General features: G+C 40.6%; 2 protein-coding genes across 2 annotated transcripts; both read right to left on the bottom strand.

Annotated features, from left to right (window-relative positions):
- Window positions 1-408: 408 nt before the first annotated feature.
- pla2g15 (phospholipase A2, group XV) lies at window positions 409-11,563 on the bottom strand. Its single transcript, XM_061721156.1, has 7 exons — window positions 11,240-11,563; window positions 7,536-7,692; window positions 6,091-6,209; window positions 5,901-5,999; window positions 4,895-5,119; window positions 3,207-3,319; window positions 409-2,061 (listed from the first exon to the last, which is right to left on the bottom strand). The coding sequence occupies exons 1-7, from the start codon at window positions 11,373-11,375 to the stop codon at window positions 1,660-1,662; spliced, it is 1,251 nt and encodes a 416-aa protein (XP_061577140.1). The 5' UTR covers window positions 11,376-11,563; the 3' UTR covers window positions 409-1,659.
- A 2,181-nt stretch (window positions 11,564-13,744) lies between these two features.
- On the bottom strand, window positions 13,745-21,517 carry lcat (lecithin-cholesterol acyltransferase). The gene is made up of 7 exons (XM_061721155.1): window positions 21,324-21,517; window positions 19,840-19,996; window positions 18,114-18,229; window positions 17,585-17,680; window positions 16,598-16,822; window positions 16,238-16,433; window positions 13,745-14,322 (listed from the first exon to the last, which is right to left on the bottom strand). Exons 1-7 carry the CDS (start codon window positions 21,475-21,477, stop codon window positions 13,959-13,961), a joined length of 1,308 nt encoding a protein of 435 aa, XP_061577139.1. The 5' UTR covers window positions 21,478-21,517; the 3' UTR covers window positions 13,745-13,958.
- Between the last annotated feature and the right edge of the window lie 945 nt (window positions 21,518-22,462).

The raw sequence follows: 22,462 nt of genomic DNA, 5'->3' as shown, positions 1-22,462 counted from the left end.
TCCTAATGTACTGTACTGGTTTTATGTCAGATGCCCCTCCTGAAAAACCCTCTCCATTTATCTGGGTTCGGTATCCAATCGGAGGCCAACAGACTTTACCCACTAAGCAACTACCAACCCTGTCATTGATTTCAAATTATTGGGCTAATTGGACAGAATTTCTAGCAGGAGGGGAAGGGGTCCGGTTTGCTGCTTTTCGTGGATCAATGGGATCTGTTGACTTCATTAGGCCATGACCTGATAAAAAGTTTAAAAAAAAGAAAAACATCAGTCAACACTATGCTTATGTTGAACACAGGGAAATCAGTAATAAGTAATAAAACTGAACAGAGATGGCTTTTTAAGGTTTTCATCAATATGTGTAGAAAAGTTCATCCGAAAGACACCCAAAGATGAGATGTATTATTGAAATATTTTACTCTTTAGAAGGCAGCACACGTTTATGACACATTTATAACAGTTTACAGCAGATGTGATACTTCAGAGTATATCATCTCGGTAAGGCCCAGTGGGGGCTGAATGGCACAGTACAATCACTCAGGTCCGAACGGTTCGGGCTGCAAATCCATGATTTAACATTCTGAAGTTTTTACATCTGTCTAAACTGGGAAGAGGGGGGGGTGAAGACCACATCCATGTCAGTACCTGTCAGTCTCCTCGTTTGAGTCAGTCTCTTCCAGCACCTGATCCAAACCAAACATGGACAAAAACATCTACAGAGCCAACAAAATAGACCAGAGAGCAGAGTGTTTCCTTGTGGGTGATTAAAACCTACCGCAGGAGTGCCTGCTGGCCAGAAAGCCCAGAAACTCATCTGTCAGTACAGCTTTCTTTTTAAAACTCTTGGTAAAATCTTCCTGCCTTGTCAGGGTGCATCCAATGGCCTTCATGAAGAAATACAGCAAAGTCAATACCCAGACCCACCACCCCGATGCTGTTTACATCCCCTAAAACAAGATTATTTCCTATGAAATGACAAAAAAAACCCAAACAAACAAACAAAAAAAAAAAAGAATTATCAATCCCAGGTTTGGTTCTGGTCCTTCAGCATGGAGCTCATGTAACATGGACCACACGATGAAAACAACCATGAGGGACTTACAGCTTAGCTGCATGCAGAAAAGTCCAAATAAAAACAGAATATTACCAGAACTCAAATGACCAAAAGAAGCAAACAGGTTTTATAAAAACATAAAACTCAACTCATTTATCACACTGATAAAGTATATAATTACAATATCTGCCTTGTAATTTCTGTCACATTACAAGCCAGTTCAGAAATCTCTCACATTATCGTGACACACTATTTTACTCCAATTAAACCCCAAAGTGGTACAAACAGCACATCCCTGTTTGTAACATATACGTATCTTTTACCGTAGCACATGGAGATGAAATGGGAATAATCTGGAGTTGAAAATCGGAACGTAAACTACCGGTAATTTGTCTTGCTTAACACCCTGCATCTGTTGTAAACTGAAGAACTGGAGATAAAACATTTACTTCAATGTTCAACGCTTTTTTTTTGTTGAGCTTTGTGATGTGAAAACGGAGTATTTGGCAGTTCAGGAAGCTGAAATGAGCCGGTGCTCGTCTCTCCTCGCCGTGTGTGTGTTTCAGCGTAAACTACATGTAACACTGCGCGTGTATAGCTGAGCATCACGGGGAGAACAGCACGGTTTTGATGTACGCCACGGTGGTGAAGTTCGTCAACATGTTCACGTGCTCGTTCCCCGGGAGCTCTTTCACGAAGACGGCCTGCTTCTGCTTCCCCGCCCAGCGCTTGCACTGGACGGCGCTCTGCAGGTTGACCGTGCCGTCCCCGTCGCCGTTCACCACCGTGGGCTCCACCTCGGGGAACTTGTCCGAGTACTGGAAGGCCTCCGACGTGGGGATGCCGCTGCCGTACAGGCAGTGCACGGCCACGCCGGGGGGCGTGAGGGTGGACACCAGCGGCTCCGTGTCCTGCCGCATCAGCCAGCCTTCGCCGAAACCGATGTCCGAGTAGAGTCGCTCGTAGTCCTGCACCGTATAGTTGGTGGTAGGAGTCTGAATAAGGACCTGGGGGGGGGGTTAGGAGGAGAATAGAGTAACAAGTTTCATTTCTTTTGTGTTTTTAGTAGCAGCAGCAAAGTGTGATTTCTTGTTGGATACATTTATGATCCATACAGTGGGACAAAAAAGTATTTAGTCAGACACCAGTTGTGCAAGCTCTCCCACTTAAAAAGATAAGAGACGCCTGTAACTTTCATCACAGGTATATCTCAACTATGAGAGATCCAGAAAATCACATTGTCTGATTTTTAAAGAATGTATTTGTAAATTATTTTGGAAAATAAGTATTTGGTCAATAACAAAAGTTCATCTCAATACTTTGTTATATACCCTTTGTTGGCAATGACAGAGGTCAAACGTTTTCTGTAAGTCTTCACAAGGTTTTCACATACTGTTGCTGGTATTTTGGTCCGTTCCTCCAAGCAGATCTCCTCTAGAGCAGTGATGTTTTGGGGCTGTCGCTGGGCAACACGGACTTTCAACTCCCTCCAAAGATTTTCTATGGGGTTGAGATCTGGAGACTGGCTAGGCCACTCCAGGACCTTGAAATGTTTCTTACGAAGCCACTCCTTCGTTGCTCTTTGGTCTTGGCCATAGTGGAGTTTGGAGTGTGACTGTTTGAGGTTGTGGACAGGTGTCTTTTATACTGATAACCAGTTAAAACTGGTGCCATTAAACCAGGTAACGAGTGGAGGACTTCTTAAAAAAGAAGTTACAGGTCTGCGAAAGCCAGAAAGCCAGAAAGCCAGAAATCTTGCTTGTTTGTAGGTGAGCAAATACTTATTTTACCCAGGAATTTACCAATTAATTCAGTAAAAATCCTACAATGTGATTTCCTGGATTCTTCCCCCCCATTCTGTCTCTCATAGTTGAAGTGAACCTATGATGAAAATTACAGGCCTCTCTCATCTTTTTAAGTGGGAAAACTTGCACAATTGGTGGCTGACTAAATACTGTTTTGCCCCACTGTATATGGTATTTCTGACCTTTTTACCATCTCTAAATGAGCCTCCTCAATCTGCTGCTGAGGCTGGGAAAGTCGGGAATCAGCCAAAACTCAGGCCAACTATTGTCTATATTATTGATCTCCAGTGATACTGAAGGAATTCCTGGAAGACTCGTTCAGGACATGCACAGGTACGCTCACACACCTGATCTTTAGGCCAGGAGTGGGCGTAGGGCAGCAGCCAGCTGGTGGAGACGGCGGTCCGTTGCTGGGAGCGAATCTTCAGCGGGCTGATCACTGGGATGCGGTTATTATCACCTAAAGGTAGAGAACACAAAGCAGAAGTAGAGCTGAAAGTGGGCAGAGAGTTTCTGGACCCGAGTTTCACAGTGTAGCTTCCTTTGAAAAACCAGACAACCGAGTTAAGATGGAAAATACTTTAGCCAGTCAATCACATCCTACTTTTATTGTTCAATTCGGTGTTTGCCTTCACTGCAAAGTTTGATTCTTCATGGAAACAGCATACTGGGATCAGATGTAAATGTGCAATTTACTGAACACAGTTTTGGAGTAACTGCAGAGCAGACAGGAGGGATGTGTAAGAAGGAAACAAGCAACAGACTGACTGATTTAAACCTGGCATGTTAGTGTCGGAATTACCACAATAAACTTTTTGAACTAAAATCAGACTTGAGCTAGACTTGTAGTTCTCAAGGCCACTTTTTTTGTGGTCTTGGTCTTGTCTCGGCCTCGACAGCCTTTGGTCTTGGTCTTATCTCGGTCACGGGTCTCACCAGGTCTCGGACTCGGATAATTGAGATGCCGTTGCACATCAATGTGACAGAATCTGGTGATCACCAGTTCTTCCTCTTGTTAATGTATAGTTTTGTAAACTATTTGTATTTTGCATTTGATTTAATGTTTTGGTGCATCTGCATGTGTCTGTATTTAATTACAGTTTTGTGTTTATAATGGCCTTGTTTGAATAAGTATATGAATAATATTTGCATATCTTTGTGATTGATTAAGCATCGGGTCCATTTCCGTGATGCTGCTATACAGTGTAATCTGGCTACTACAATGGTAAATAATGCAAGTTCAAGTCGATAATTGTATCTTTAATAACTAAAATTCACGTTTCATCTCCAAATTAAGTCCAATTTAAATCAGTAACATTTACTATTCATTACTTTTGGTGGAGGGGGGTGTTGGAGGCTGGTTATTCTGGTAGAGGACTTTGGGACTAGTTAGTAGTCGTGTCAATCCTTAAAAGGACTGGAGTCAATCCTGCAATAGTGTAGAATAAGCGGTAGTGCAGTCGCCAAATATCTGATCTCAGCTGATGGATGGAAACATTTATAGTGAGTTCAACATCAGACAACCACTTCTCTGTGTTATTGTGCTGCAGTTCAAACAACCTCATATGGAAACCAGCTGAACCAGGACGGTGCTGATGTTCTACAACTCACACAAGATGATGAAATAACTAGGTTTGTTTTGGTCTCGGTCTTGAGCTGAACTAGTCTTGGTCTTGGTAGTGTCTCGGTCTCGGTTAAGGCGGTCTTGACTACGAGTCTAACTTGAGCCAACATATATGCTCCAACAGGAGGGAAGAATCACTCTTCTACAGCCAAAAGAAATGTTGTTTTTGGTTTTTGGTATTGTTTTGTGACTCTCAGGGGGCCAAGACTGATATCACAGATAACGCGTTTGTGGTGTTTCACAAAGAAAATGCTTCACTTTTACCTTTGCATGTGTATTGTCTGCATGGTTCTTGATATTTGTAAATACAATTCAGAAGAGTTAATCAGGAAGTCTCTTTTCCTCCCATGAGGTTGCTTTCAGAGCTGCTGTGCATGCCAGTACCGCTTGGACATCCCCTTCCTCACTCACCCGACGCCAGCACGCGAAGTGTCTTGGCCACGCCGGCCCACGGCGGTCCCAGGCACACGAAAGCTTTGATGTACTTGTCTTTCCAGGCCTGCGGCTGCTGGTTGAGGAAGTACAGCGTGTACATGTTGCCCATGCTGTGTGCGATGAGGACCACGGGCCCGCCAGCCTTCTCCGCCATCTCCTCAATCATCTGTTGCAGTGCCAGGAAATACTCTTTATTTTCATCTGGAAGAAGGACAAAGGGGCGATGAAAGCTGGGTTTCCCAAATTTCATTTCCATTTCATTTATTTATTTAGCACAATTCTTTTTAAAAAACAGTAAATGCAGGGGATGAAGCCCAAAGGGCTTGTACACAGTTCCACTCCCATCAACAACTGTGATGAAATAACAAAGATAATGAACAACAAATTAAAAAATGATAAATATAAACGTAAAAGAGAACATGGTTACAAGGTCTGGAATACATTAAAGATAAAGACATTGAAGGTTAAGACAGAATAAGATGTTTTTTAATAACTTTCTGAAGGAGGTAAAAGATGATGTTGACTTCAGCGACACATTCAAGTCATTCCAGAGTTTTGGATCTAAATGTAATATTAAATTGATGACCAGATGTTCGACAGAAGGGTAAACTGTGTCTAGTTGGATATGAATTAAAATCAGATGAAAGAGTAAAAAACTGCTGGAAAGTGACAGGAAGATCTTGTTTTTTTATTGATAAACTTATGCACGAACAAGCATGAGTGAAAAACACTAAGTTTATGAATGGATAATAGTGAATATTCCATAAAAAGAGGCACAGATGGTTCGTTTCTACCAGACAGAGAGATTGTTCTTAAGAATCTTTTTTGTATTATCAATAATTTGTTGAGAAAAGTTGGATAAGTTGCAGACCAGACAGTATTGCAGTAATTCATATATGGAAATAGGAAACTATAATACAGTCAAGTGAGCAGAGGGATGGATCAATGCTCGGAGATGAAATGGTTATGCGTGGTGTCTTACTTGGGGCTTTCCTCCAGTCGTAGGGGGCTCCTCTGACATCATCGTCTCTGGTGTAGCCCCACTCTACCATGGCCTGGACGATGCTGAAGAAATACATGCCTACAACACGTGTACAGGGAACAGAAGAGGGGTTGAGCATCCCAACACGAGTCTGCGGGTGCTCGGGGGCTTTGGTGGGGGTCTGACTCACCCACGCTGCGTTTGCTGGGATCCAGATACTCCAACGAGTACGTCTTGCCGAAGCCGGGGACCCGGACGGAAACGCCCGGGGGAGAGGAGGTGGCACGCGTGGTGGTGTTGTAGATCAGCCTGCAGACATGCAAGTGGGTCAATGAGCCTCGGTTCCTCATCTACGGTGAACCGCACGCACACCAACAAACCTCACAGCGAGGCAACAGGGACACTTCGCATTTTCAGTCTCTGTTCATCCACCACACTACTTATGGTGTGTGATGGCAACTTCCCCAAACCTGTTTTTCTTTAAATACTATGAAGATGTGAGAGTAGCTGTTTGGTTTCTATCCAGGAGAAGTGGGTATCTGATGTAAACACACTGTAAATACCCTCTTCCTGTTCTAGTCCGTCATCCATGCACAGCAGTTAGGAGCTAAAATAAAATCCTCTGCTCATTGGATTAGTTCCATTTTAATGTTAAACTTATTAGAGTGTTTTGGGTTTCTGCAGAAAAACAGGAGCCTGCACCAGACCAGAGGAGCCTACTGTGATTATATGCTGACCTCTAAAAGATACCCTGGACATATTAATTTAATTCATTTCAATTCAATTTAATTGTATTTATATAGCATCTGTTACAATAGAAGTTGTCTCTAGGAACATTAAGCTGAGAAAAAAAAGTTCTCATGAGCAGCAATGGACAATGCTTGAATGATTCTTGTGAAAAGCTTGTCTTAAAATTTGATATTAACACTTACGTGCCACCATAATAACTGTTGGAGGAGAAAAGCTCAATTAAAATGTGTGAAATTAATTAAATAGCTTGGATCTCTGGCTGCAATAACTTTTTCCCTCAGTGTTATCAGTCTCACGTGTGGAGGGCTTTGGCCCACTCCTCTACATTATTGCTTCAGTTCATTGAAATTTGCAGACTTTTGTTTGCACAGAGCTCTCTTAAGGACAAACTACAGCATTTCAATCAGATTCAGGTCTGGACTTTGACAGGACCATTGCAACATCCCAATTCTTTTTGTTTCCAGGCAGTCTGGTGTAGGTTTGCTGCTGTGATTGGGGTCATTGACCTGAGTCAAGAGTCAACACCACCCAACTCCTCACCTGTCAGACTCATGTGCTCAAATGTAAAGAATACTCTGCCATACAGAGCAGCTTGATTCAATGAGTGTAGGGTCCCAGGTCCTGTTGTGGCAGAATAAGACCCAATAATCACACTTCCACCCCCATGTTCCACAGTTGTGGCTAAATTCTATCCATATGCCAATTCATGGATTCAGTTTATCAATTTATTTCTATTCAATGCCATATCCAGTCCATGCATGAGCAGGAGGTACCAGGGCAAACCAAAACCTAGACACAAAGTAGAATATGGATATAATCCTGATTCATTTAAAAAGTCTTATTGATGGTTGAAGAGAAAGAGTGACTTTGACCCGAGACGCCCACCTGATGTTGTCTATCCAGCAGTCGATGGCGATGGGGACCAGCAGCTCCAGGTTCAGCCAAAGAGTGAAGTAGGTGTCGGTCTTCTTGTAACAGATGTAATGAACCACACTGGGCTTATCCAGCTTGGCCTCCAGCTGGTTTCCCAGATCTCCTGGAACTGTAATGAGCAGCATTCACAATGACTCACACACCGACAGCACCGTTGACTCATACGCAGGGACTTAAAGACGTTTGGACAACCCTGCATCCACATCCTGAAGTGTTTTGTTTGTTCAGTTAGGAGAAAAATCCTAAGAATAGGTAGATAGTTTATTTGATTTTCCCCTTTTTATTGCTGTGTTCTTACTCAAACAACCTTTAAAGAGCAGCACATGAAAGCCTCGACTGCAGAACAGCAATACATCTCTCTAAATGCATGTGTGAAACGTCCTACTCACAAAAATAAAAAGGGTAGATAAACTAATGAAATTTGACCAGTGCTCTTTTCCTCCCCAATGATTTCTTAAGGTAACTTTGAATATTACTCAACAAAGATCTCCCGAAATGTACATCTAAATGCTTAAGAAGAAAAAGGATAATTTTATTTTTATTATCTTCAGTGAGACAGAAATATAACAGAAGCTTCATTTAAATATCTGATTGAATTTAGGTTATCCACAAGATTAATAAAGGAAAAAGATAGCTTTGTAAAATGTGAATAAAAATAATTTAACACACTTAATTAATATTGTGAAAAGAGAGCTTACCAAATGTCCTTCTGAAACATCTAACAGAAAAAAACGGTTGTTTTGAAGTTGATTCCAACAAAACGGTACAAACAAGTTAGGTCAAGTGCCACAAAGCAACCAACAAGTTGTGTAACTCAACAAAACAATAAACGTAGGAGTATCACCCAGTAATTTAACAGTTTGACTCGACTAAAGGTACGTAACATACTCAGCCCTTTAGGAGTAGAAACGGAGAGGGGCTTTTTTGGGCGCGCAGTTAAAACGATCAACAAGTTATGTTTCTCAGGATTAGAAGAGATTGATTGATCAATAGCTTGAGAGTATCCAGACCCTGATTGTTGGTGATTATCGTGTCATCAAGCAGCTCTGTGTTAGAGGCAGACATGACAGGGTGAAAATCAGAGAGTAGGCTGCAATCCAGGTGGCATCTTTTTCCACAGAAGGCGTTGCATATTTCACCAGAGGAAAAACCCCAGAACTAAAACATTCTGCGTATGTTACAAGAACTTGGCTTCATGGTGAAGGAGAGCTGAGTGGATTTGTAAAAGGGGGTTTCACAACTGCACATTGAGAAATAAGAGGGCGACATTGTGCCGTTTCAGGTCGTGTTTATGTTCCTGTAAATCCCCTGAATTCAGTTTTGGCAACGTTTTTCCCGATTTAAAGATGGACTAGTAGTCCAAGTGCAAAGTGTTAATGTAATCAGTACAAAAAGAAAATGTAACCGCAAAAAATTGGAAAATGTTGATTATTTAAACAACTTTGTCAACTTTTTTATTGGTTAAAAATTGGCCCTCTCTAAAATATTTTGAAAGTGGAGAGGGTTTTTCTCTTTGTGTCCTTTACTTTACTAAACACCTTTTTTTTTAGCAAAGCATTTTATCACTAAACAATGTTGTTGTTTATTTTCCCTAGTTGCTGTTTTTAATTGTTTTATTCTCTTTTCTGCCATGTCTTGACTTTTTATCCCTTTTATCTCTTATCTTGATTTTATTACTTCTGTTTCCTTTTAATTATCAAACTGTAGCACTTTGAGATTTTCAGTAATGTAAAGTTCATTATAAATAAAATTTATTATTATTATTATTAATATTATTGCCATCTAACACAAAGTCAAATACTGTCTGCAACATTCTGAAGTTTGTAGTTGATTATAGAAATTGATCTTGGTGTCAAGGGTCACAGTGGAGTTTTCCACTTGTTGCTTCAGCTCCTGTGCTATCAAAACCAATCACAGGACACTCAGTATTATCTGCATGAAGCCAGACGGAAAGAAGAATAAGCACTATTTTTCTCCACCCACATTGATTTGAGTGTTATGAAAAGAATCCTTGTCCAACAGTGGTATCCAACGTGCAGTGTCCACTTATCTGCACCCAAAAAGTTTTGATTGAGCTCTTGGAAATAGATCTCCGATAAATTACTAAAAAAAGGAACCAATATTTGAGATTATCTAACTTTTCTATAAATTTGAACATTCACAAGCCCAAGATCAATGGATGCTCAGGAGTTAGATGGACTGTTATCACACTCGGGCAGACGGATCGAGCCTGTGCTCAGGGCAAACACAGATAAACTCCTCTAAACTCATCAATTCCTCATATGAATGAGGGTGCATTTACATTGAGGGTGGGTGCTGTGATTGTTGAACCTGGGCCATAGGTTAAAAGTTAAAATTTTAGAGTGCAAAAAAAAAAAACAACGTTGAAAGTAAGAAAGAAAAGTAAGAAAGACTTTCTGGGTGTCCTGAGCCAAGTCAGGCTGTTGCCAGTCAGTTGCAGCTCAGTCACATGATCAGAAGACTCATGGGCTCTAAATCTGTCTCTCTCACACACACAAACACAATACCTGGGAATACAAGTATTTAAAGCTTTAATTACGCAGGTTATGTCTTATTTCCCCAATTAACCCCAGAATCCATCCACGCCACTGTTGTTGTTGTTTTTTTGGGGTTTTTTTTTTTAGAACATGCTGAACATTTGAGAAACAGCACATCAAAACAATCAAGCTCTTCCAGCAACATAGTAGACAGTCTTTACCCTGATAACCTCTGGTCACATGTATTGTTAGATTCAGGGGTGGAAAGTAACAAATTACATTTACTCACGTTACTGTAATTGAGTACTTTTTATGAGTAATTTGTAATTTTCTAAGTAGTTTTTGAAATATGTAATTTTTACTTTTACTCGAGTACATTTTGACCCAAGTATTTTACTTTTGCCACATTTGAACCCCCTCACGTTACTGAGTACAAAATTTATGGTGAAAATCTTGTGGGCATTTTATTTTGGTTTATTGTGAATAGCAGGATCCTGCGGGCGTTGGGCGCTTTATTTTGTGTTTGAATACTTTGATTCTGGTTTTAGTGTTGTCGGTTGGACAATATAACTGAAAATAGTTTGCACTTTCCAGTACAGGTTGTGACTGTCCTTTTTGTCCTGTTCTGTGGAAGTAAGAGGATCATGTTACTGAGCTCAGCTGAGCTTTTACAAGTGTGGATGTTAAATTAATTAAATTAATACTTTAATATGCCTCAAAGTTAATTAAAACAACTTGTGCTGGATTTGATTCGTGACTCATCCTTTTTTTGCATTAAATAACTGAAAGTAACTTTTTTTACTCGAGTAAATTTTTAGATGAGTACTTTTACTTTTACTTTGAGTAGGATTTAAGCAAAGTAAAGATACTTTTACTCAATTACAATTTTTCAGTACTTTTTCCACCTCTGCTCCAGACCAGGACAGTGGTGGCTGTTGTTAGTTTTACGTAACAACGTTACAGCAACGCAGAACCTACGGCGTAGTGTACGCGGCGACGCACACCGTACGGTGCGCGTCGCCGCGTACCCTACGCCGTAGGGCTGCGTCGATTTAACGCGGACCATAAAACAGTCTGTTACCTGTTACTGTTAACTGTGACAGCTGGTCCAGGTGATACACAGGTGAATAACAGGCTGTAAAGGAGGAAAACACTCACTGAGGACGACGGGGGGTCTCGGCGGCGAGCAGGACTGCGTGTCCCGGCACTTCCCCGCGGGGCTGGCGGGTCCACAGCTGCCCCACAGCTGCAGCAGCAGCACGCACAGGGCGGTCACCCGGGTCCGACCCGCCATGGCTCTCGATGGCTCATAGCCCAGCGGTCGCTGCTGGCAGCTGCTCTGGGTCTGGCTCTGGCTCTGGCTCTGGTTCTGGGGGGGCTGCTGCTGCGCGGTGACACCCCCGTGACGATGCCTCCCTCCGCCGGCGGACTGATCATCAACAACACTGGTCACAAGATCGAGATCCCAGAGCACCAGCCAAACACACACGCCCACAGCTGAGCGAATCAAGGCTCTGCCAATCGATCCCGGATGTCGTCGAACCGTGACGCGCTTTGGTTAAAGTTTAACTGGAGCAACTAAAAAGCCATAAACTAATCAACACGCACGTGGTTTTTGTGATATCACACGCTTCATTTTAGAGGAAACACTGAAACAAATAATATTACAGCACATTCTCAGGAATGAACACGATCTATTTTTAACTATTTCAGATGTTTCGACATCTCTCTCTCTCTCTCTCTCTCTCTCTCTCTCTCTCTCTCTCTCTCTCTCTCTCTCTCTCTCTCTATGAATATATATATATATATATATATATATATATATATATATATATATATATATATATATATATATATATATATATATATATATAAAATTAGAATATTGTGATTTTCTGTAATGCAATTACAACTGAAATATTGCACGCCTTTTATTATTTTAATATTGCTGATCATGGCTTACAGCTTAAGAAAACTCAAATATCCTATCTCAAAAAATCTATCTTTCTGTAAGCCATAATCAGCTATATTAAAATAATAAAAGGCTTGCAATATTTCAGTTGATTTGTAATGAATCCAGAATGTATGACATTTTTTTTTTTTTAATTGCACTACAGAAAAATAAAGAACTTTATCACAATATTCTAATTTTCTGAGACAGTCCTGTATATGTATATATACATATGTCTGTAATGTATATATATCTATATACAATATTTATATACAATATATATATACATATATATATTTGTGTGTGTGTGTGTGTGTGTGTGTGTGTGTGTGTGTGTGTGTGTGTGTGTGTGTGTGTGTGTGTGTAATAAAGTTAAGATAAAAAATAAAATGACCAGATTACTCATTTTTATTTACTGAAATATAACTCTGAAACACCTTCTGTATTTTAAAAAGGTTTTATTTTCTTTCTGAAAATACAAATAAAAAAAAAAGCAAGTTACTTTTTCCCCACATGTATTGCAAATCTTAAAGTTGTTGTTAAATATTAAGTATTTAGCTGGAATGTTTAACACTCTTTTGCAACATCAAAACATGCTATTTAGTAATGTGTAGTGGTAAAGTGTGTAGTTTCTCCTGATGTTCTTATTTTCTGCTGAAACAGTACTCAAACTCAGGCTTTCGAGTTAAACAAACTATAAAATGTAAATGAATTGAATAAACTCCAAAATGAACTAGATACACACTAAAGGAGGCATACATGACAAAAGCAGACAGCACAAACTTGTTTTTCTGTGTATACACCTTAAAAATAACAGGGATTGGTTGATTAGTTTTTAAAGTTACATACACAAAAGGGATGATATAATATGACATTATGATAAAACAACACGTGTTAATAATCCACCATGGGAAAATACCTATAGCTACAAGTATAATTAACATTATGGTTTCCCATAATTATTATCAAGTTTCATTAAGCTTACCATAAGTCAGATAAAGCAACAGCCACAGCCTTCAACTACAAGTAAACCCGAGCAGAGATAAACCCACACTATCAGGTCATCGGCCTTTAGTTTAAGGATTCAGTGAGTCAGGGTTACTCACAAAAGTCCAGACTGATTTGGAACTGTTGTATTTGCTTGAGGGAGAGGAGGCACTTTTTTCATTTGCTTGCTACTTTATGTAGCAATATCATTTCTGACCACATGGGGGCAGCCTATTTATGTTGACATTGATATATAAAATATTACCATCAGTGACTAGTTTTGTAATACTACTTGGATCCACTAGAAGTGCACTTCATTGTGTCTCAAGCATCAACGCTTCATCTTTGAACTGACAGCTTATTTATACCATAGCAAGGAACCCTAAGTTGTTAGTTAAACAGTACTTTGATATGCACCTCTTCACACATTACCACAAATTACATCAATTCAGACCGCAATAAACGTGATTGGTCTGCTTGGTAACATTTTTGTCCTTCATCGTTGCTTTCAAGCCAGGTATAACTATAGATTGCTGTAAAGTCAGTAAAAATTACTCAGCTTGCACTGCTCAGCATTTATCAATCCCAACTCACATGAGGTATGCTTTATTTTCTGTGTTGCTATGTCTGAGTTACATGAAGGAAGCAAAAAGGAAGCTCAACACTGCAAGCAACAGAGCCACTGAAGAGAACCAGCACCTAGCAGTTGCTGGTGTAATTTATACAATGAAAAAGCATAAATGTCAACAATGATGTTAGAAACATAAATCAGGCTTTACACAGGCTTTTTTTGTCAGGGGTTGGCCTGTCTGAAAATGAACTTTTGTGTGTTATGGTGTCCCATGTGGAATGACATCGTATTGCTACATAGAGACTCAAGATTCAACTGTGTGAGAATCCAGCTCCTTGAGTGTTTTTGACCACCACATACTGTTTCTGTTATATGTCCTCTAACCGGACATCCACCTCTTCGGGCGTGTCTGATTGGCCTTCCAGGATTTGCTGGATTTGATAGAGCACCTTTTCGTGGAACACTATATCCAGGTGTGTGAGCCCTCGGTACTCTGTCACATGGACAGGCTTCTCCTGCTTCCCAATCCAACGTTTGCATAGGCTCATGCTTGAACTGGCCACCGTGTCGTCTCCGTCGGCATAAACAAAGTCCACTGGGTCCGTGTTGGGAAAATCCTCATCGTAAATGTTTGTAACAGGGGTTGGAAGCCCTACGCCGTACATGCACCACACCTCGACGCCAGGAGGCTGGAGAGCCCCGGTGAGATTGTTGGTGTCCTCCCACATGTACCTGCAATCAACAAGACACAGCAATTGTTTCTATTTATTTATATATTTGTAATATAGTGATATAATAATATTTTAGTAATTTAGTAATAGAAGATACAGGCCTTTTTCTAGGTTGGCAAAATTTGACAACAACATGGTCTACATTAGTCTGGTAAAAAGCTTTTCTAACTTATTTTCAAGTTGTAGAAAAAGGTTGTGATCGTGAGCACATCTTCCCCTACAGGCACTTAGGCCCAATCTCAATACTCCCCCTACTTTTCTTCACTCGCCCTTCTTTTCTTCCCTAACCCCTAAAAAAGAAGGGGGAGATTTTAGGGCACTTGAGATCTAGGGCACTTGGCCCAGGTGCCTGTCCCATTTCTCCTACTCCCCCTCGTTTTCATCCCTAACCTGATCAGGAAGCTGAGAGCCAAAAGCTGTTTTAATTTCAGCTGTAGCGCTGTTAATATGGCACTTTATTAAGTTTTAATATTTTTTCAGGCATAAAGGTAACCTTAAGATCCGCAACCGGGGCTCAGTTTATCCAAATAACGCCTGTTAAGAAATTTGACCCGATGTTTTCGGAGATGAGAATAGCCGCCGCCCCCGGGGAGCAGCCTCAGCTCACAGCCCGAGAAGAGACGTGTCCGCCGGGTCAAGCTGCTCCGTCGCCCCGGGAGAGAAACTCTCTCCCGGGACGCAGCTCTGTTGAGAATTACGCTGGCTGAAATAAATCATTTAGGAAGATGTTGGTTTAATAGATGAAATCTAACAGTTGTAGCTACGCCTGTTAAGAAATTTGCTCTGAAATTTAGAGATTTCTGTCTGCCGGCTCCGGAGTTTAGGTCCGCGTTAAATAGACGCAGCCCATGGCGTAGCTTACGTAACCTACGGTGTCGCTTACGTAACCTACGGCGTCGCTTACGTAGGTTACGTAACCATATTCCGGCGCGATCTTAGCGAACAACGGACATAAAAGGGATTATGTACATTCACTGAGTGAATATTATGAAAGTAAAATATGAGAGAAATGTAATCAAAATGCATTTTTATGCAGAAACTAACTCAAAATATTGATTTTATTCCCAAAAAAATAAGAAATGTCCGCCATGTTTTTTTTTTTTATTCAGTCCGCAAATGACGACGAAAAGCATTCTGGGAAATTTTCATACCCCCTCGCCCGCCAAGTGAGCATCTGCAAACCCTCGATTTGAAGGGGCTATTCTCAGCCCCTAGCCCTCGTTATGCCCCCTCCCCCTTGGTGAAGAGAGGAATTGGGACACCACTACCTTCACGGTAACGCGCAAAAGTTAGGGTTAGTGAAGAAAACGAGGGCGAGGGGGAATATTGGGACGCAGCCTTAGTTGCACGTACAATCTGTAATATGAGAAGAAAAACGAATCTGCTAAATTCAGCAGATAACTACAGCCAGAAGCTCTGTGGTTCCACCTGAACATATCTTTACTGGCTGATGGGTGACCTGCAGAAGTTGTGTAGTCACGTGAGGTAATAAAAGTAATATATCATCTGCAAACAACCACGGACATCAGTCTAAATAAAGACAAGAGTTGTTAACCTTATATGGACTTGGATACAAGAAATGGGGAAGGACAGAGGATGGTATGACCTAACCATTTAAGATCCATCTTTATATATTGGATTTCTACCCTGGGTCACTTGAAGGTCATAGAAATTCAACCTTGATCCTCTTAGCAAAAAACATCACTCCAGCTGATTCCTGCTAACGTTGCTCTGTGTCTATGCTCTCTGGCTTCAAACCTTCTGTTGTGAACAGTTCTCAGAGCAGCGGCTACAACAGTCACTGATGACAGATGTCCTCAATCAGATGTCAATCAATGCACTTTGATCATCTAAGATAAGTAATGAACTATGTTTGTTAATTGCAACTCTTTAAAATCATGAAAGCTGTAGATTACCAGCCGTCCTCAAAATCGATGTCTTTGAAGAAGCGCTTGTAGTCCTGGTGGGTGTAGTTATAGGATGGTGTGGAGATGAAGACGTGGTCCTTCGGCCAGGTATCTTCAGATGGGAGCATCCAAGGATTAGTTGTGACCATTCTCTGCTCCTCACGGATCTTGATATTAGAAATCATTGGGATTCCGTCATTTTCACCTACAATGTTTTATCAGCAACAGAGAATGAGGCAATAAAATGTCAGTAAAGCACATGCATGAGATGACTAACACAGCACTGCGTTAAAACAATCATGTTTTGGATTTTCAGTAGAAATATTGTTGATGAAAATCACGAAAGAGGTATAAGCATTTTACCAGTACCTGAGGCCAGGACTCGAAGTGCTTTAACAGCGCCACCCCATGGTGCTCCTAGGGAGATGAAGCCCCTGATGTACTTGTCCTTCCATTCCTGAGGCTGGTTGTTGAGGAAGTACAGGACGTAGTGACAGCCCATGCTGTGTCCCAGCAGGTAAACTGGTTTCTGATACTGGTTGTACATCTCCTCAACCAGTTCCTGTAGCCTTGTTAAGTACTCTGCGTTCTCGTCTGTGGGGGCGGACAGCACAGCAGACGTTGTTCATGTTGCACTTTTCAAAAACAGTGTTACAAAGTGACTGACAGACAGTTACAATAAAACCTGCTAAGGAATGAAAACTATTTCAAAATGTAAAAAGAAACAATGATTGTAGGGTTCAGCATCTTATCTCAAGACATGAGGTCAGGAATTAAACCATCAACCTTCCAGAGTACAGAGAATCACTTTGATTTCAGAACCACAGCCTCCGTTATAAGCTATAGTGAGTGGGTTATGGTCATTAAAAGAGCAACTGTTACACCTGCTTTTATAACACAACTCCAAATGATTTAACTGTCGCCAAATTTAAAGTCGTGATTTGACTTCTTAAAGCAACAGGAGCATGTCACCGCTGAGTATGACCTTTATCACTTTTTGCCAAAGGAACACCTTAGTGAGTAACAGAAATACTTTTTACCTGCTTTTTTTTTTTTTTTTTTTTTTTTTACATTTTTTATATTGTTACATTCTAATTCTCTGATCATAACAACAACATAAGTAATTGTTACTCCAAACAATAAGCTGTGTGGGTTTCCAGGCTCCCCTTCACACTTAATGCACTTTTTTATATTCTTCATCCCCTAACAAAAAGAAATGTCCGATCTGCAAATTTACAACTTCTCTTAAGACAAATGAACAACTAAATAAAGATATAAAAACACAAATGATGAGTCTGTGCTGCACGTAGAGCAGATGCTCTGAGCTGGAAAGGTGCATGTGTGTTTCATACATACTGGGAGTTAATCTCCAGTCATACGGGGCCCCACGGATGGTCTCATTTCGGACGTAGCCCACGTTGACCAAATGTTGCACCATAGTGTGAAAATAACCTGCGAAGAGCAGCAACATATTCAATCGATTCAAGATCTTGAAGTGATCATACTTCTCATCAAGCAACTCTTTTATAAACCAAGATGCAACACCATTTCCAAAACGATTGGAAAATCACATTTTGAACTAAAAAAAAGTAATCTTGAATTTGATGGCAGAGTCACTTCTAAACAACATTGAGAAAGTATGCAGTGTTGCATTGTCTTGCTGAAAGATGCAAAACCTTCCTTGAAAACCTTCGTTGATGCTTTCTACATGAGAGCATATACCATGTTGCTCTCAAACCTTTCAGTTTTGAAGCATCTAGGAAGGATGTGCAGCTGTCACATCTAGAAAGAAACGCTGGATTTCCCATCACTCAGTGTGGAAATGCACGAACAGATGACATAATCACAGTCTTAACATTCAACAGTAAAGATGCCATCATCTCACCAGCCAGTTTGTTATAGTCAAGGTACTCTATGGAGAAGGTCTGGCCAAATCCTGGCACCCGTACCTGCACCCCTGGTGAGTTGGAAGACCGCCGATTGGTCCTGTTGTAAACAAGTCTGGGAGAAACACAGATACGGACATTCATGCCATTCTGTATCCATGAAGACATTTTACAACGAATGCAAAAGAACATTTCAGTGATGATGGCTCACAGCAGACAGGGTGATAAAAGGAAGTAATAAAACCATCAAAGTAAAACATTATAGAGTTAAAGTAGGGGAAAAAAGTATAAACTATCCCTTCAGCTAAGATAACATGACAAATGTAAGTTTATTTCTACAGAACAATTCAACAACGGGGTGATTCAAATGGCTTTATAAAGACATTAAAACAGCACATAGTAGAAATAAAAGCATGATTCAAATTTTTGACAAAAAAGAAAGAAAGAAAGAAAGAAAGAAAGAAAGAAAGAAAGAAAGAAAGAAAGAAAGAAAGAAAGAAAGAAAGAAAGAAAGAAAGAAAGAAAGAAAGAAAGAAAGAAAGAAGAACAATAGATGACGAAATCAGATAAAATCAGTAGTTAAAATATAATCAAGTTTTGAATTTAAAAATACCAGTGCAGATTTTGAGCTTTATTCAAACCCAGCTGAAACCAGGTGAGTCTTTAACCTGGACTTAAAGAGTGTTTCAGCTGATCTGAGACTTTCTGGGAGTTTTTTCTAGACATGTGGAGCATAGAAGCTGAATCCAGCTTCTCCATGTCTGGTTCTGACTCTGGGAACTGATAAAAGACCAGATCCAGATGTCCTGAGGGGTCTGGACCATTCAGAGCTTTATAGGCCATTCAGAGCTGAACTGATGTGGTCCACTTTGTTGGTCTTAGTCAGAACTGGAGCAGCAGAGTCCTGAGTGAGCTGCAGTTGTCTAACTGATGTTTTAGGTAAACCTGTAAAGATGATGTTACAATAATCAAGCCTGTACAGGGCCTTGGTCTGCTGGTGACATTGTTGTATATATCTGCGTGTCATCTGCATAGCTATGGTAGTTTATTTTGTTGTTCTTTATAAATCTGCGCCAGTGGGAGCATGTAGATGTTAGACAGAAGAGGTCCCAGCATAGAACCTTGGGGAACTCCACATGTGATTATTGTCTGCTCAGGTATAAAGTTACCTAATGACACAAAGTACTTCCTGTTCTTTAAGTATGTTTTGAACCAATTTAGTACACTACCATAAAGACCCTCCCAGTTCTCAAGTCGTTTTAGTAAAATATTGTGATCAGCTGTATAAAATACAGCACTGAGATCCATGTTTCCACCGTCTGGGAACATTTTGGTCAGAGCAGCCTCAGTGCTGTGGTGCCGTCTAAAACCTGACTGGAAGGCATCATAGCAGTGTTTTGGGGCTAAAAAGTTATTAAGCCTTTAAAAAAATGCCTTTTCAATTATCTTACTTAAAAATGGGAGATTTGAGATCGGCCTGTAGTTGTTAATTCGTGTCTTGTCAAGAGTGTCCTTTTTATTCAGATGTTAAATTACAGCTGTTTTTAGTGTCTGGAAACACACCTGACATGAAGGACAAGTTCACAATCAGTAACAGGTTCGACTGCAAAATGGTATCTTATGTAGCATAAACATTTGTTCAACTTGTGATTAAGAATGAGAGAATATGTACAGTAAGTGTTGTAATACTGCTTGAAGCTGAAAGATAGAATAATTCAGTCTTACCTAATGTTATCAATCCAGCAGTCCACACCTATAGGCATGAACATGTTGAGGTCGATCCACAGAGGGAACCAGTGCTCGGTTTTCTTGTAGCACATCCAGTGGACCAGTGTTGGCTTGTCTAGTTTGGCTTCCAGACGATTGCCCAAGTTTCCCGGTACTGAACACAAATCACACAAACATGCATAACTGTATCAAACAGGGAAGTAAATCATACTGTTAAACTGTAAATCAGTGGTGCAAATGAAGAATCTGTGGTAACTTAACAACATCATCCATCCGTCATCTTTGTATCTGGGATCAAGTTGTGGGTTTAACAGTGTGAGCACACATCCCCATGTCCCCAGCCCCCTCCTCCAGCTCAACAGGGTTAACACTCAGCCAAGACATGTAATCTCTGAAGTGAGATTTGGGTCTGTTCCATGGCGTTTTTAAGCGTTTTCCTGGTTGGACATGACCCAAAGCTTACCCCGTGAGACGCCTGAAAGACATCCTGACCAAAAGGCAAAAAACCGCTCCATGAGCGTTACTCTGAGCTCCCCCAAGATAACAGCTGCTCATCCTATCACTGAAGGTACCACCAATGATGATATATCTTCAGATATAGAAATTCAGGCACAACATTGGAGCACTTCTTCTGCACTGCCCACACAATACTCTGAAATGAATGCTCTTAAAGGGGACATGGGGAAAACATCTCAGCACAGTGCCTGAGAAGTGAGTAAAATAAAGCTGTAGCACCAATTTCAAAATAGGCACGCCTTATGGACGAGGGGAGTGGAATAATATAGAGTGGATGACTCCACTCACGAAAGAGCTGGTGCTGTAAACAGACCAGTAAAGACATGGTTGATGAGAGAGCTTTGGTGAGTACTGAATCCAAACATCAAGAAACAGGTCTCTTTTATGTTTTAATTAAACCTTATCTCTCAGGAAACAGATGTAATAAGGACATTGTTCTGAATTGTGTGAAACGGTCCTCTGTCCTCAGAGGAGTTATTAGCATATTATTAGCGTTTCCTCCATGGCTACAAAGGAGAGATTTCACTCCTGTCAGATGTTTTAGTATCGGCATACCAAATCTGACTCCAACACTGGTTGTGATGCGGATGACTAAACATGACAAATGAAAAACAAATATAAATATCGATGTTTGAGTTCTGGTTGTGACGTAATTATGTATTGACTGGAGGTCCGGAGTAGGGGAGCATCCCGTTATGTGGGCCATGAGGCAGATTCATGACCTCCAGGCTGAAGAGTCTTGGCACAGATAAGCAAGAGATAAACATTACAGTACAAATAATCAAAATACAGTCAGATCAGGTCAGATGATCAGAGTAGCCGGGAAACACACACACATGCAGTTTGTAGACAGATTTGCTGATGCTCAACAACTTTACTTTAAATAAGAAAAACTTGCAGAAACAACTCTTCTGAAGAATAAGCTCACAGATATCTCAGACTAACCCCCTGGCCTTCACACTTACCGATAATGAGCGGTGAGGTGTCGTTGCTATGCTCACTGAGTTTGGCGTTTGGGGGGAAGACGACGTTGACGATCCAGAAGGCTGTGGACTGATGCAGAGCCAGCAGAACCAGAGCCAGGGCCAGCAGCGCCGAGCACAGCCGAGCTGATCCCATCTTCTCGGTGCAGTCCGGCAGCTGCAGCAGCGTCTTTGTGTGGCCGGGAACAGCTGGAGGCGGAGGCGGGGCCAGAGGCGGGGGCTGGGAAGGTCAGCTCTCACACACACACACACACACACACACACACACACACACACACACACACACACACACACACACACACACACACACACACACTATTGACCGCGTTTGTCCTTAAACTAGAATGACTCGGCCTCAAATTGTTTAACAACAACAACAAATAAATCTTGAAGCAGCTCCTTCATGTACAGAGGATAATTCATCAGACTTCCGTTGGAACAAATACAACGTGTACAGGTTACTCACTGCCCTATTGATTTATCCTAATCATGTATTTATTTGCTCAGGGGGATGTGAATGATTGACAGACAGTTCTTTCCGAGGGTACTCATTTTCCCGTGACACGAAACGCATTGAATTATTTATTCATTTGTGATTAAACTCGTTCCAGGCCGATGTGAGATGTGATGGCGTGCTGCGGGAGTCCCAGTCCGCCTCCAGCTGTGTCCAGAACCTTCTGTGGTGCTGCCTTCACTGACCCGCTAAATAAAGCTGTTTCTTTTCTGCTTCCACCTTCTAAATCGAAGCTTATATGTTTGGCAGCCTCTTTTTTTAAAGATAAATTTAACTCTAATTACTTAGTTGCTTTAGTAATAAAATATTGAATCTTTTTATAAATGTAAATAAAAAATAAAATATATATATATGTATATATATATATATATATATATATATATATATATATATATATATATATATATATATACATATACATATACTGTATATATATATATATATATATATATATATATATATATATATATATATATATACACAGATATATATATATATATATATATATATATATATATATATATATATATATACACAGATATATACATACACATATATACACACACATGTAAACTCACAAAGTGACACTTAGGGCTGCTTTCATTCA

This window comes from Cololabis saira, chromosome 5 (genome assembly GCF_033807715.1).
Source record: "Cololabis saira isolate AMF1-May2022 chromosome 5, fColSai1.1, whole genome shotgun sequence".
Lineage (NCBI taxonomy): Eukaryota > Metazoa > Chordata > Actinopteri > Beloniformes > Belonidae > Cololabis > Cololabis saira.
This window is presented reverse-complemented; position numbering and strand designations above follow the sequence as displayed.